The following is a 12,982-nucleotide window of genomic DNA, read 5'->3' as shown; positions in this document are numbered from 1 at the left end:
TCCTCTTCCTCCTTGCATACCCCCGCGGATACCACTCAGCCATTTGCTTGCATTTCGACTTCATCCTGGCACATCCGTTGTGCCTTGGGATCGATCTTTGCTATTTAACGGCTTGACATTTAGAAGCGTTGTCCCCAAGATACCCACAAAAGCCATCGACAGACTTGGCACACCCTCTCATGGGTGCATTTGAGATGCACCCCATTCCCATTTTTGATCTCATTGCCATAATCACGAGAGACCACAACATTGGCTTTTTTTTTTTTTTTTGCATTCACCTTTGGTTGATATCAACAATGCTTCAATCTGTACTTTTTATTTGATTTCTATTGCTCATGTTGCGCTCACTTGAGACAACTGTACTTTTGACCAACCTTTGATACAGGGCACTGGGAAACCCACCACCAACCACATCAGCATGGCAAGGCGTCGATACAATACCACGGGACTTTTGATTTCCATTTTGTCTATTATTATTATTATAAGAAAACCTACACGTTTGGATAAATACATACTTTGAAACATTTGCATGAATACCATTCCGATTACTCATAAATTACCCAGTTCGCGAGTCGCAGACAGGCTCTATCACTAAACCCCTTATTTAGCCTCCTGCACAGCCCTAACCTCCTCACCCTTAGGAAGAATATCCGGCACAGGCCCCAGAGGAGTAATAGCAAACTGATTAATCTGCTTGTGACTTTTAGTATAATGGAACTTGATATGCTCGAAGTCGGTGGTATCCCGGAAAGCAGGGACATCCCAATACAGCCTGCGCACCCAGCGGTGAATCGCCGGGAATCCAGAGCGGATATCACGCAGATTACACTTGAAATGCTGCACGTAGACCGGGTCAAATCGCACGATGGTGGTGTAGAGTCTGATATCAGCCTCGGTGATCTCGTCGCCGAAGAAATATGGCTTCGAGGCTGCTTCTTGCTTGGCGAGGTGGGCTTCGACCTTGTCAAGCGAGGAGAAAAGTGTTGTTACGGCTTTCTCGTAGGCTTCTTGCGTGGTTGCGAAACCGGATTTGTATACGCCATTATTGATGTCGTTGTAGATCCATTCGTTGGAGGCGTCGATGTCGGCTTGTAGAGCCTTGGGGAAGAGGTCGATGTTCTTGTATTGCTCTGGGAGAATATCGTCGAACTCATGGTAGAGCATGCGGATGATTTCCGAGCTCTGGTTTCGTAAGAATTTGGAATTGAAAATGGCTTCGTTTGGGAAGATTGTTTCGTACCTCGTTGCTTACGATCAGCTTGGTCTTCTTGTCGAAGAGAACTGGGACGGTGAACCGACCCGTGTAGTCTGGATCATTGGAGAAGTAGACCTGTCGGATATGAGTGAATTCCGGGTGTAGAGGATCAGGAATGGTGTTCTCCCCCGACAGTTTCTCATCAGGAGTAGCAAATCGCCAACCTAAGAGATGAGTTAGAACCATTTAATTCCCCCACAGTCTGTGAGATAGATCTGACCTTCCGCTCCAAGATGCCAATGCACCGAAGAGAAAGAGATGAAGTCCTCGAGACCCTTGAGCTTCCGAGTAATCAAAGTCCGATGAGCTAGTAGATAATGAGTCACAGATCGAGTTGCAAGTCAAGTGGAAGCTCTTTCATACCCCATGGACAGGCATAAGAGACATAAAGATGGTACCGGCCCTTCTCTGGAGGAAATTGGGCGCCGGCCTCTCTAGAGATCCAGTTCCGGAAGACAGATTGCTGACGTTTGAACTCGCCGGACTTGTCACCAGGTTTCACCCAATCGGTGATTTTCATGGAGTTTCCGGTCTAGAATTGCAAGTTAATATAGCAATTGGAGCCGTTGTAGTCGACTTTCTTACTGCCATATTGCGGGAATAGATGATTGTTGCGGGGAACACAAAGCTTTGGTAAGCTGCACGAACAGGCTCTGCGCGGAGAATTGGACGTGAAAGACGCCGCAATGATTGATATTTCAGAATAAAAAACATAAGCGGCAGGAAATTACACTTGCATATATAAGGAAGAATAAAAAGGTCGGGGGTTATGACGTCTCCGGGCATGACCAAATGCTGAGTCAGATTGCTTATCGGAGATCCATCAGCTTTGACAAAGCGATCTGGATGGTCTTGGCAAAGCCCATTTGATATTGTCCTGTTACTATATGCGGTTAGGTTGGCCTTTGGTTTAGTGCCTGCCCTCCGTAAGCAGTAGTATTTCTCATTATCCCAGGGAGACTCATTCCGTTAAAATTCGAGCTAGTACGGTTGTCTGTTTGAGCCAACGCTTGTGGCGAACCTCTGATGACCTTGGCATCTTAGCTTATCGAGTTGCACTCTTTTGACTTTAACCAACTTTTTGATATATGTGTACCCGTTCAAAAACATCATCTGCCTCAGGAGGATCACTAGGAGACTGCATTTTCACATTTTCTGCGTATAAAATTCTTCAATCACTTGTTCCTTGTCACTGTCGCTCGGCACGCATGATCTGATCTGTCTCGTGAAACGGGTAAATCCATGGGGACCACCTCCCCAGACATGTTATAAATGCAACGTTCAACGCCGTTGAAGCTCTCAAAACACACAGTCCGATTCCCATATTTTCTAAACCAACCTCCGGTCCCACTTGTGGACACTGTAAGGTCAATCCAAGGCCTGCATTTCTGGAGGACGAGCATAATACATATCCCAGTCGTGCATATCGCACATTGCCGTGGCTCCAATCCCCTGCACCTCATCGTAAGGCACTTTCATCCAACCAACATCTTCCTGCGTGCATCCCTCCAGGGGCTCAAGCTCGTCCAAATCGACTGACTCATTGCCATCTTCATTTACCCCCGGTTCCCATTCTCCATAAACCAGATTAACAAACCCGGTTTGCGTCATGGCATCCGGGTCCGAGTTCAAGACGGACTCTAGCGCCTCCTGATCGACCATGACAAAAAATCTGTAGCGACCCGACTTCCCGAAAGTATCGACGCCCTGTTCCTGCAGCGGTGCAGTCGTAGCCCACTTCCTGAAATGGGCGCGGAGAACAGCGGTGGTCGCGCCATCAAATGAGAGGTCTTCAAAGACCGTTGGGGTAAACCCTTCTAGCATGTCTAGACCCCTGCTGAACGCAAGGTATTCCGTGACGGACTGGAGGAAGCGAGCCATGAAACTTTCCCAGTCTTTTTGGCTTTGATACGTGCAGCGATAGATAATGAAGCCCCACTTTGTGAATCCGTCTTTTTGGAGAAGCCGTTCTAGGATGTCTGCGGCGTTTAAGCATGTTTCCATGGTGGGATCCCGTTTTGATGGTTCTTCGATTTCATAATCGGGGATGCGTAAATTTCTTGCGTTTGAGAATGATTTGGTGAGCTGTGAAGGGCCAGTTCTGGTAGGAAAACGGATGGGACGAGTTGAAAGGCTGGAACACCTGAATAATTGCTTCCGAAAATGTCTTGGAATCATTTAGTGAAAAGAAAATGAAGAAATCTTGGAAGAAATCAAGTTGGGTCCAGGGCAATGTTAGCGGCACGGAGTAGACCAAGTCGGAAGAGGATCACGTTGACTTACAATAGAGGATCCAGTCTACACCAAGCAGAGAAATTCCGTCGCCCAATCTAATGGAAATTACCCAGCTTAGCGCCAGGTTCGATTTATCCTCTACATGGATGCTAGGCAAATCTGGGTATCATTACAAGGTACCCTAATACCTAGCGTGGAAACTATTGCCGTGGATTTTGAAGGGCCGGGGGCAAAGGTGCGAATGCCAACGAGACATAGCGCTCCGGGAACCATAAACACTCTGGGAGCCTTTATCACTTCTGTGAGGGTCTCACGTACGCGTAGAGATAAATAGTCGACTGAATCTATGGACTATCAGATGCTGTAACTTCTTGATTGGACGCTCAGGTGCTCTCTTCCCCCTGTTCTCTAAGCACTAACGCTCTCCAGGGCACGCCAGCTCATTTATGAGTTGGCAATTAGTACCCGATGTCGGCTACCCAAGGACTGACCCTCTCTCCCACGCTGCTTTTGAGATATAAATCCAAACTCCTCTCGTTTTCTTTTCTTGGCTGACCTGAAACCCCCGCATATCAGTTCTTCACAACCCAACCCATGGCCCCACAAGCAATTTACTATGCGGTTTATAAAGGTCGTGTTGACAAGCCTGCTATATATTGTTCTTGGTAAATAAGATTAAATCCGGAAAAGTGGCGCTTTTTTCGCTGATGTCCTATCTGTTTAGGAGCCAAGCGCATCCAAGAGTGATAGGATGCAAAGGCGCTGAGCATGACAAGTTGACACTCGAGGACGCCTGCAATGAAATGTTCCAAAGAGGAATCAAAGATTTTGATATGCCCATCAAAAATTCCGTCAAACGAGATACCATACCATTGAATAAGGGCAAACATTGGGCTGTAGCTGGTGGCAGGGCTACTGGCGTTTTCACCGACTGGAAGTAAGTTTCATTCCTTTCGTATGCAAAGTCAATATCTAATTAGAGTAGGAGTGCAGAAAAAGCCATCACAGGGACAAATGCCTGCCATGGGGCTTTTAGCTCCCAGGAAGAAGCAGAAGATTTTATTGCAAGTTGGAAAGATGCCTTCGCTGACGTATCGCGACTGGCCATCAGACAAGCATTAGAGAATGGATGGGTGCCTCGTAATATGAAGTTTAATGTTGAGTCCTTTTTAATTAGGGACAATGAGAATATGATGGGCGAAAACGACAAAGAGATGAAGATGCGTGGGATTGAAAAAGAGGAATACCTTGACCTTCTGAACGTTGAAAAGTTGACTATCAAAGAAGAACAGTAGATATGAAGCTTCGTCTACTGGACCCCTGGATCTACAATCCATCTACTGATACGTTCTGAATTGCACCCGAAGACACAAACAAAAAGAATTATCCCCAAGGGCACAAACCACCGAGCTCGTAATCGCTTGATGTGGCTCTAAAAGAACCGTCACCGTGGCCATAACGATAAGAAAATGGGAGATATAAGGATATAGGAGGGGAGGGGAGGCGAAGCATCTTATAGACGCTTAAACAGACTGGGCGAGAAGGGAGGGGACTTGAATCCAGCTGAAAGGGAGCCATTTTCGGCGTTGTTTTAGTTGCCAGTGGAAACGAGGGGAATAGGTGGGTAAGTCGAGCGTCAACACCACGACCGGGGAATGACTAGAAGTGCTGGGCAGGGTTAAGGGGAGACTAGACGTCCAAAGTGACGGGTGGAAAGGCAGCCGTTTCTGGCCTCAAAAGCGGTCATTTTCGGCGTCAATCCCACAGGTCCTCATATTCTATGTGTAATTTGTACAAATTATATAGCTTACATTGGTAGACCGCACATGTTTGAACAAAGAGTGTAGAGAGTGGAATGATCATAATATCTAGCTACTGTACTAGCAATATGTAGCCAACCGGCCTTTCGTAGATTTTGATCGTTTTATTTTGTGCCCAGCTTGACCATCACGTAAGGAACTTCGACATCCTCTTCTGTCTGGTCCTCTGCAGTCACCTCGAAGATGATGTTTTTCTGGTGCTCGGGGACTGGCTTCTTGCTGACGTGCTCCACAAGCTTGCTCATGCTGAAAGGTACAATGTTAGTAATTTGACTCAAACACGGGGTTATAGAACAGATACTCACGTTAGAGGAAGGCGATCCTTGACCTTCGATGGGGGATAGAAGCTTGCATACAACAAGCTGACTCCAGAGCTGACCATGGTGATGTCCAAGCCCTTCTCGGCGAAGAAGTCGAGGAACTCCTGGAGGGGAATGTCTTCCACCTCGAATCGGTCCCAGAGCTTGTCAATTGTGACTTCGCCTTTCTTGCCTTGGTACTTGCCCTTTTCGCTAGCGATCGGCTCGCTGAAGCTGAATAGCGGAAGGGCCAAATTGACAAAGCCGTTCTTGTATTGCTCGATGTCGTCCTTGCCGTCAACAACCTTGTATAATTCGAGAGCAACAAGACCAGTGGCCAGGGCAGTAGTGGTGGCAATCGCCGGAATAATCTTTCCTGCGATGAATTTGGTCTTGTGTCGGTCGGCCTGAGGGATATCATAGTTGTCTGCACGGAGGTTGCTAGCCGCAGTGATGAAGTCGATGTGGTGGTTGGTGTCATCATCCTTCTCAAACTCAACTGGTTGCAAGCGGAACCCAGCAAGAGACTTGGGAGAAGGAAGAGATTCCACCAGTTTTTGAATTTCCTGCTCATCAGTAGATGAACTAGCTGGCTGGGCATTCGGATCGGGGTCATTTTCATTGGCCTGAATCTTGACATTCGAGCTCGGGGTGAACTCGGGAACGATCATGTCATCAACTACCCTGCGGTAATAGCCCTTGTCCGCACCGGGGTTCTTGATACCGTAGTTGAACGCATGGAGATTAGCACCGGCAATAACGAATCCGAGATGAGTGGGATTAAGGCTGTCGAACTTCAAAGGTGTAGGGGCACGCTTAGGTCCAGACCAGAATAGTTGACCGGATGATGTCTTGGAGTCTCGGGGGAAGTTATAGAGGAGCTGCTGGATCGCGTTATTGTACTGTGCTTCAAATTGTTGGCGAGCCCACACAATACAATCATCGAAAGTTAGGGGCTTTTCAGTGACCAAGAAGTCACGCAGGTGCTCCAAGGTTTGCTTCTCATTGCCCGCTTGCTTGAGGGTCTGCTGAATGTAGTCAGGCTGCGAAAGGTACATGTTGACTGATTCAGGCGGGCCAACGAAGTAGGTCTGGAAGACATCCCTTGCCCATGCAATGGTGTGCTCAATGCGGTTCGGGAAGCTCTTCAGGGTACACATAGGGAACGACTTCTCCGGGGGATCCTGAGAGCTGGAGTAGGACTCTGTGATGAAAGGAAGGACGACCTGAGTGTTACACTTGGTGCCCAGGGTACCACTCTCCAGCAAGGGCTTGCGGAAGAAGACACAGCGGCGATCAACGTAAGTACGTGCATCGACATTGTCCAAAGCGTTTGTCACACCATCAAGGCCATTCCAGAAATCCTCATTGAAGACGTGTTCAGTGTCGGCACCGACGCGATCACGAAGAGTGACAATCTTACCCTCCAATTCTGGGTTCATTGCCTGAGCGGCCGCAGAGGCGCATTCACTCTTGAGTCTACCGACATCCTTGGGGCGGAAGAGGAATTGGCGGTTAAGATTACTCTTCTCAATCTGGTCCATATCGGTAACGTAAATCTTTCCTTTGGGACCCGTACCCAGACCCATCATGGCCCAGTTCTTCAGCGTCTCGCAACCAATAGCCCCGGAACCCACCAAGAATTCAGTGACATTGGCAAGTTTGTCTTGGTATTCTTTGCCAAACACCGCAATTTGACCATCGTAGCGTGTACCAAGAGGCTTGCAGCTCTCTTCGGATCGAATGACCGATGAAGGCAAAGACTCCAAAGAGTCAAAGTACAACCACTGATGCACAGGGCTGAACTTGCCAGACACAGCCTTCAGAACTTCCTGGGCGGCGATGCCACCGAAGAAAGCTGCTAACGGATTCAAATCACCGCGGGCCTGGTAGCTCAGTTCCTTGATTATCTTCTCATCCAGTTCAACCTTTTCCTCACCAGCCGCAGCAAGGTCGTTAGCAATCTTCAGAACCTCCTGGGCGTCGCTATCATTGTGGGGACGAGGCAATTCGCGATCATGAGTCTCCGCAAACTTATGTAGAGCCTGGATACCAATGTGCAATTGTTGTGGCCGGTCAAACTTGGCAAAGTCGGACATGAGAAGCTCGGGCTTTTTAAGTTGTTCCTCTAGTGGCTGGAAATCAATGAAGTTGGGCATCTTGACTTGACTGAACAGACCACCACCCTGGTAGGATCCAAGACCGGAGACATCGCCAATAGTGAAAGTATAGGGACCTTTCACGGTGACTTTGCGAGGATCACTGTTGTTTAGGCCATCCATACCCTTGACTTCAGTGAAAGTGACGAAGTCACCATCCTCGAGCCCATGTCTGGTCTCATCGAGCGCCGAAACCAGCCCTTCCTCGTTAATATGCGCCACAATTCCACCGGCAGGCTCTTCACCGTTGGGATCCCCCACGGTGAAGTTCTTTCCAAAGTCATTGAAGATATAACCAAAGAGACCGAAGGTATCCGTAATTGTAAGGTAGATTTTGTTCTTGTGGCAGAAGTCGGCAATCACAAGTTGTTCCTTCAAAGGCGTCTGTGTAAGCACCACTGCCTGATAGCGCTTTAGTTGTTCGAGATCGCCCACGAGGCTTTCGCCCTCATGGACCGTGACTGGAACGTAGGAGTTCAACTCGGCGACTCTCGGGGCGGTAACTTCAGCACGGGGCTTGCCGACGTCCCCTGGCTGGAGGAAAAACTGGGAAGAAAGATCTGCGATAGCGACTGGGGCAGGGTCGTATAGGGTGAGGGATTTGACACCAGCGAGGGCGATGTTCTTGGCTATGGAGACAATCAGATGTTGGGATGAAAGCAAGGTTTGATTAATAGTCGAATCACATACCGATTTCCACACCCAAGCCCTTGAGGCCTACGACTAGAACATTGGAAGATCCCATGCGCTTCATGGCCTCGTGGCCAAGAACGTATCTTTAAGGCGTCAGTACGTACCCGAATGTTATAGAGGGGTGGAGGGCGCTTACAGCTGCCGACTATACAGTGATTCGTCGATTTCCCCGTGCTTGATCGCTTCGATGGTCTCTTGAGGGTTCTCGACCTGCATCTTGGTGTCCTTTGGTGAGATATATTAGTGGCAATCTTATCTCTAAGACGAAGACCAACCATACCGTCATGGTTCTTTTATCTGGCCGAGCTCCGACGTCGTCTTCAGAGGCTCTGCGCTTTCCGGGCTTAGCCGCGTTTCGAACAGGAATATTTGAAGGAATGATGAAAGTCAGGAGGTGAAAGCCTTGCGATGGAGCAAGTCTTTCAATAGTGATGATAAATCAATTTGCAATGCCTAGCGTACCAGGTACCTAGCTCAACGAGCACAGAGAAGAGTAGCAATCCGAACGCAAACGACGGATAATAGAGGGAAATAGAAGGTAAGAAAAAGCGGAACGCCGTGTGAGGTAGGAGTAAATAAGTAAGGGACAAGGTCAGTACAAAGTAGGAGAGAGAGATCGAAAGAGGGACAACGACGTAAGAGGGGTGGCCCAACAGCTAAGAGATGACTAATGGGCGGTGAGAGGCCGATTGGCCTTCAGCCCCGCGATACTTCAATAAACCACTGGGAGCTATTGTTCTCGAATTACAGAGTGTATTGTTGAGAGTTGGAAGCTGCGGTACATCTAGATAAGATTGGGGCCGACTCTGGAGAATGACAACCACCCCTATCTCCTCCGATTGGTTTTGAAGCCCGTTATTCAACAAGCCACGTTTGACGCGTCTCGGCATCAACGCGAAGCTTGCCACCCTCGAACGCTCTAATTCATATGTGTCGCTTTGAATTCGTGGGGCGCGGTCTATTATACTGGCAGCGAAAAAACTGTCCAGTGAAGAGAAGGCATTTCTCTAGGTGGGTTTTCCGCATTTCCGCCTTTGATCAGCTCGTGATTGATATCCGATAGGGAACTCCCGTCAGAATGCTCCATGAGATCCTACTCTCCCTCTCCGGCCAGCCATCCCCCCTCTTCAATACCCAAAAAAGGGAAAATGCTGTCATTCAAGATGGTTTTCCCCTTCTTTCACCTCCGGAGAAAGCCCTCCTCGCCTCCGTTGCCCATCTGAGCCGACTCCACGCGGAGTTGCGGAAACATGCCTCCAATATATCCTCTGCGAGCCCATCTGTCGTATGTCGCTCGGTCTCTACAGCTATTGTGGGAGCACATTTAGACGCATTCCAAAAGAAGATCCTGGAGGTTGAGAGGGCAATTCTTGCCGAGGATAGTGGATATGTCGGAGGGTATGGTATTGTCCCATTGTCGACTATTGTGGGAGAGTTTTCACCATGGACGCGGCGTATGGAGTGGCTTTGGGCTGTTATCCGGTTCATTCAACCCGAAAGGGAAAGTAGCGAACGTCTGCATGGTTCCACAGGGGCAGCGCTCATGGATCATCTGCGGACCGAAGCGCAAACAGGATATCTTGATATCAAGGAGATGGCCCTGCAATTGGCGACTTCGGCTGAGAGAGCATGGATGAAACAGCTTTCGATGTGGTTACTTTATGGGAAACTTCCTATCTACGGGAAGGAAGACTTTTTCATCCAGGAGGATACCGACAAAGAGAATAACGAGGCACAATTCAGCATCAACGCCCGATTGCTCCCAACTTTTGTCACGGCACAAACGGCAGGCTCAATACTATTCATTGGCAAATCCCTCAATCATATTCGGGCGAAACGGAAAACTTCAATAGCAGGAACCTCTACTACACCGGTGACGCTATATCGGGAGCACATCGAGCAACTTGCAGGCCTGGAACCACCAATTTCGCCTTCAAAATTGACTACCGCCGTTGACTGCATTCGCCTTTCCCTTTCTCAATCAACATTATCGAAGCTGTTGCCCCTCCCGAAAATTCTCGAAATTCTTACTTTGCTTCACAACTTCCTTTTACTAGGACGAGGGGAGTTTGTGGTGGCTCTTGTAGCACATGCAGATTCCCGAATTGAGGAGAGCCGGCGCCGAGGCCCATCAGCGACCCGTTCATTGGGAAAACTCGACGTTCTTACCATCAAAGAAGGTGAAGTCACAGCTGCTCTAGCCGAAACATGGGCGGAGCTTTTCTCACTACAGAAAGAGGAGGATCCAGCCGACGAAGAGCTTGAACTTGCCCGGGAGCTTCTTTGTCTGTCCATTAATGGCCACAAAAGTGGCCGACCGATGACTCCTGCCCGAACTCCCGATTCAATATCCAAAATCTCAAAGGTCTCATTTGAAGACCTGCTGTTTCCGGTGCCCACAAACCTCGCCGCACAGATCCGAGCTCCTCTGGACCTATTCATCTCGAGCTCTGATATTGTTATATATTCTAAGATCCATTCTTATCTCCTAGGAATACGGCGGGCTCAAATCCGGCTCGGAGATCTCTGGAAACGGACTCCATTGCGGCGAAACCACCCTACACCGTGGGGACCACCCAGGAGCAACAGTATGTTTGGCCAAGCTAAGCTGAAGGCGAGAAGAGATAGAGATAATACTCGTGTTCGCCAAATGCGCCATATCTGGGCCACGGCCAGCGCATGTCTCTTTATGCTTTCTGAGATTGGTGGCTTTTTCCAAGGAGACGTCGTCAATGAGTCGTGGCAGCACCTTCGTCAATGGATCGAAGGATGCTCTTCGTCAACATCATCAGCCCCTGGATCTCGACCTGGAACCGCATCCTCTTCTAAATCGCACCACAGTTCCAAGACAATGTCTCCCGACCAGATTCCTACCAGAGACTCCGAGTCTGGCCAGCAGACCATGGGACGGCATGATCCCGAAGCTCTCACGGTTGCCCACCGTCGGCACTTGTCATCTCTGGTGCAATCCCTCTTCTTGACCGAACTACCCTTCACAAACACAATGAGAGGACTTCTCACAAATATTGACCGCTTCGTCGCTCTCGTGATCCGGTTGGAAACCATCCAACGCAACATGGATCTGGAAACAGATGAAGGCGTGGAAGACGCTTTGATAGATTATGCCCATGAAGAACGCGAGGTATGGGAGGAGCTGCGCGCCACTCGAAATGATGTCGAGGCGGGCATTAAAAATCTCATTGGGAGCCTGCGGGATATTGATGATAGTCGCTCGGGAGAAGGACTAGCAACGAACTTCGGTCAGATGTGGCCTGGTTCCCGCCAAGATGACAGCGCGAGCCCCGGCTTCAGCCATTACGTGCCCCATAAAGCAGCAGGTGTGGATCGTCTGCTCATGAAACTAGATTTCGGCAGTCTTCGCAGCGGCTTCGGACCCGAGACGACTGTAGGTTTCGCGGGTATGCCATAATGACCGAAGCGGTCTATGAACACCAATAGGCTTTTTGTTTTTGTTGTGCTTCGTTTATAAGCACCTTCCCAGCGAGAAATTGGCGTTTTATCTTAAAGGGCATCGGATGATTAGGACGGTTGACAGGAGTCTGAATATTACATTGATCGGTTGGGGGGTTGGGGGAGGGGGAGTTTTCATTTTTCATTTTCTCGCACTACTTGCTTGTAGCGGTCTTGCTCAAGCTATTTGCTATGAAATCGAACTCGTTTATTCACTGATACGAGACGGGGACATATGTCACCCGCCCGCTGGGCTCTTCATTTGAATACCAGCCGTAGTAGAGAAGCGGGAGAGAAGGAATGCATACACCGTGTCCCTGTAGATCGAACTGCTTATCTCTTTGGTAACAGGGATACACGAATTAATTAAGGGACAGGTGACCTGAATGTGGTACGTATGCCATCCAACACGACGTTCGAGATCACCTTCGATCCTTTGATAGCCGCTACCTAGTCCGTAGTGGGAACGGGATTTGAAGCACGTGTACAATGTAGGGCTTGCAGAATGGGTCTATAAAGGCGGTCTCAATAGCGAATTCGGGTTCATTAAGCCACAAAAAAGCATATGGAGTAGACTGGGCATGCATATTGTGTGTGCATACATTGTACTCCGTAGTGGCTTTTAGTTCCCGGCGATAGAGAAAGCTTGATATTTGTAGAAAGATGCGTTGAATTTCTTTGCTAATTATCACAGCAAGTGCAAAAGAAAGGCTCGAAGATCTCAGAGATTCTATAGAGCTGTTGCACAACTGTTCCTATGAGAGTCGGTGTGAGATGTAAAAAAAGGATTACCGAATTAGGAAATCCCGGGCTTTGGCATGAGATTTCATTAAGCTCATGTGGTCCATTCCTCCCATCCTAAAAATAAAATAAAAATAAAAAATTACAGCTCAGGACTGGAAAAGCTGCGTGCTCATGGAGCTCGGGCGGATTTAATGTGGAACTCGGAGGGTCTGGGGTCCCAAGGGGCCCGGGACGCCGAGAAAGGAGAAGACGAGTCCTTTTTACTGCCCACACTTTTTTCTATGGAATCTGGAGCCTTTGGATATC

At 48.7% G+C, this 12,982-nt stretch overlaps 7 protein-coding genes across 7 annotated transcripts; 2 read left to right on the top strand and 5 right to left on the bottom strand.

Moving 5' to 3' along the window:
• Positions 1-301: 301 nt before the first annotated feature.
• Positions 302-553, bottom strand: N7447_009856 (uncharacterized protein; the record flags this gene model as incomplete). Its single annotated transcript, XM_057234118.1, has 2 exons — positions 302-467; positions 516-553. 2 exons carry the CDS (start codon positions 551-553, stop codon positions 302-304), a joined length of 204 nt encoding a protein of 67 aa, XP_057081402.1.
• A 47-nt stretch (positions 554-600) lies between these two features.
• N7447_009855 (glutathione S-transferase family protein) lies at positions 601-1,969 on the bottom strand (the record flags this gene model as incomplete). Its single annotated transcript, XM_057234117.1, has 5 exons — positions 601-1,182; positions 1,241-1,419; positions 1,476-1,562; positions 1,619-1,787; positions 1,841-1,969. The coding sequence occupies 5 exons, from the start codon at positions 1,967-1,969 to the stop codon at positions 601-603; spliced, it is 1,146 nt and encodes a 381-aa protein (XP_057081401.1).
• A 654-nt stretch (positions 1,970-2,623) lies between these two features.
• On the bottom strand, positions 2,624-3,259 carry N7447_009854 (uncharacterized protein; the record flags this gene model as incomplete). Its single annotated transcript, XM_057234116.1, has 1 exon — positions 2,624-3,259. The coding sequence occupies one exon, from the start codon at positions 3,257-3,259 to the stop codon at positions 2,624-2,626; it is 636 nt and encodes a 211-aa protein (XP_057081400.1).
• Positions 3,260-4,084: 825 nt separating this feature from the next.
• N7447_009853 (RNase H1/viroplasmin domain-containing protein) lies at positions 4,085-4,785 on the top strand (the record flags this gene model as incomplete). The annotated part of the gene is made up of 3 exons (XM_057234115.1): positions 4,085-4,155; positions 4,215-4,427; positions 4,476-4,785. The coding sequence occupies 3 exons, from the start codon at positions 4,085-4,087 to the stop codon at positions 4,783-4,785; spliced, it is 594 nt and encodes a 197-aa protein (XP_057081399.1).
• A 629-nt stretch (positions 4,786-5,414) lies between these two features.
• Positions 5,415-8,747, bottom strand: ubaA (E1 ubiquitin-activating protein ubaA; the record flags this gene model as incomplete). The annotated part of the gene is made up of 5 exons (XM_057234114.1): positions 5,415-5,556; positions 5,616-8,397; positions 8,459-8,544; positions 8,598-8,686; positions 8,742-8,747. The coding sequence occupies 5 exons, from the start codon at positions 8,745-8,747 to the stop codon at positions 5,415-5,417; spliced, it is 3,105 nt and encodes a 1,034-aa protein (XP_057081398.1).
• A 136-nt stretch (positions 8,748-8,883) lies between these two features.
• Positions 8,884-9,351, bottom strand: N7447_009851 (uncharacterized protein; the record flags this gene model as incomplete). The annotated part of the gene is given in 2 exon segments (XM_057234113.1): positions 8,884-9,117; positions 9,130-9,351. The coding sequence occupies 2 exon segments, from the start codon at positions 9,349-9,351 to the stop codon at positions 8,884-8,886; spliced, it is 456 nt and encodes a 151-aa protein (XP_057081397.1).
• A 188-nt stretch (positions 9,352-9,539) lies between these two features.
• Positions 9,540-11,891, top strand: N7447_009850 (uncharacterized protein; the record flags this gene model as incomplete). Its single annotated transcript, XM_057234112.1, has 1 exon — positions 9,540-11,891. One exon carries the CDS (start codon positions 9,540-9,542, stop codon positions 11,889-11,891), a length of 2,352 nt encoding a protein of 783 aa, XP_057081396.1.
• Positions 11,892-12,982: the final 1,091 nt, after the last annotated feature.

The sequence above is a fragment of the Penicillium robsamsonii genome (assembly GCF_028829455.1).
Source record: "Penicillium robsamsonii strain IBT 29466 chromosome Unknown utg000006l_segment0_segment0, whole genome shotgun sequence".
Lineage (NCBI taxonomy): Eukaryota > Fungi > Ascomycota > Eurotiomycetes > Eurotiales > Aspergillaceae > Penicillium > Penicillium robsamsonii.
The sequence above is the reverse complement of the archived record's forward strand: the minus strand, read 5'-3'. Positions and strand labels throughout refer to the sequence as shown.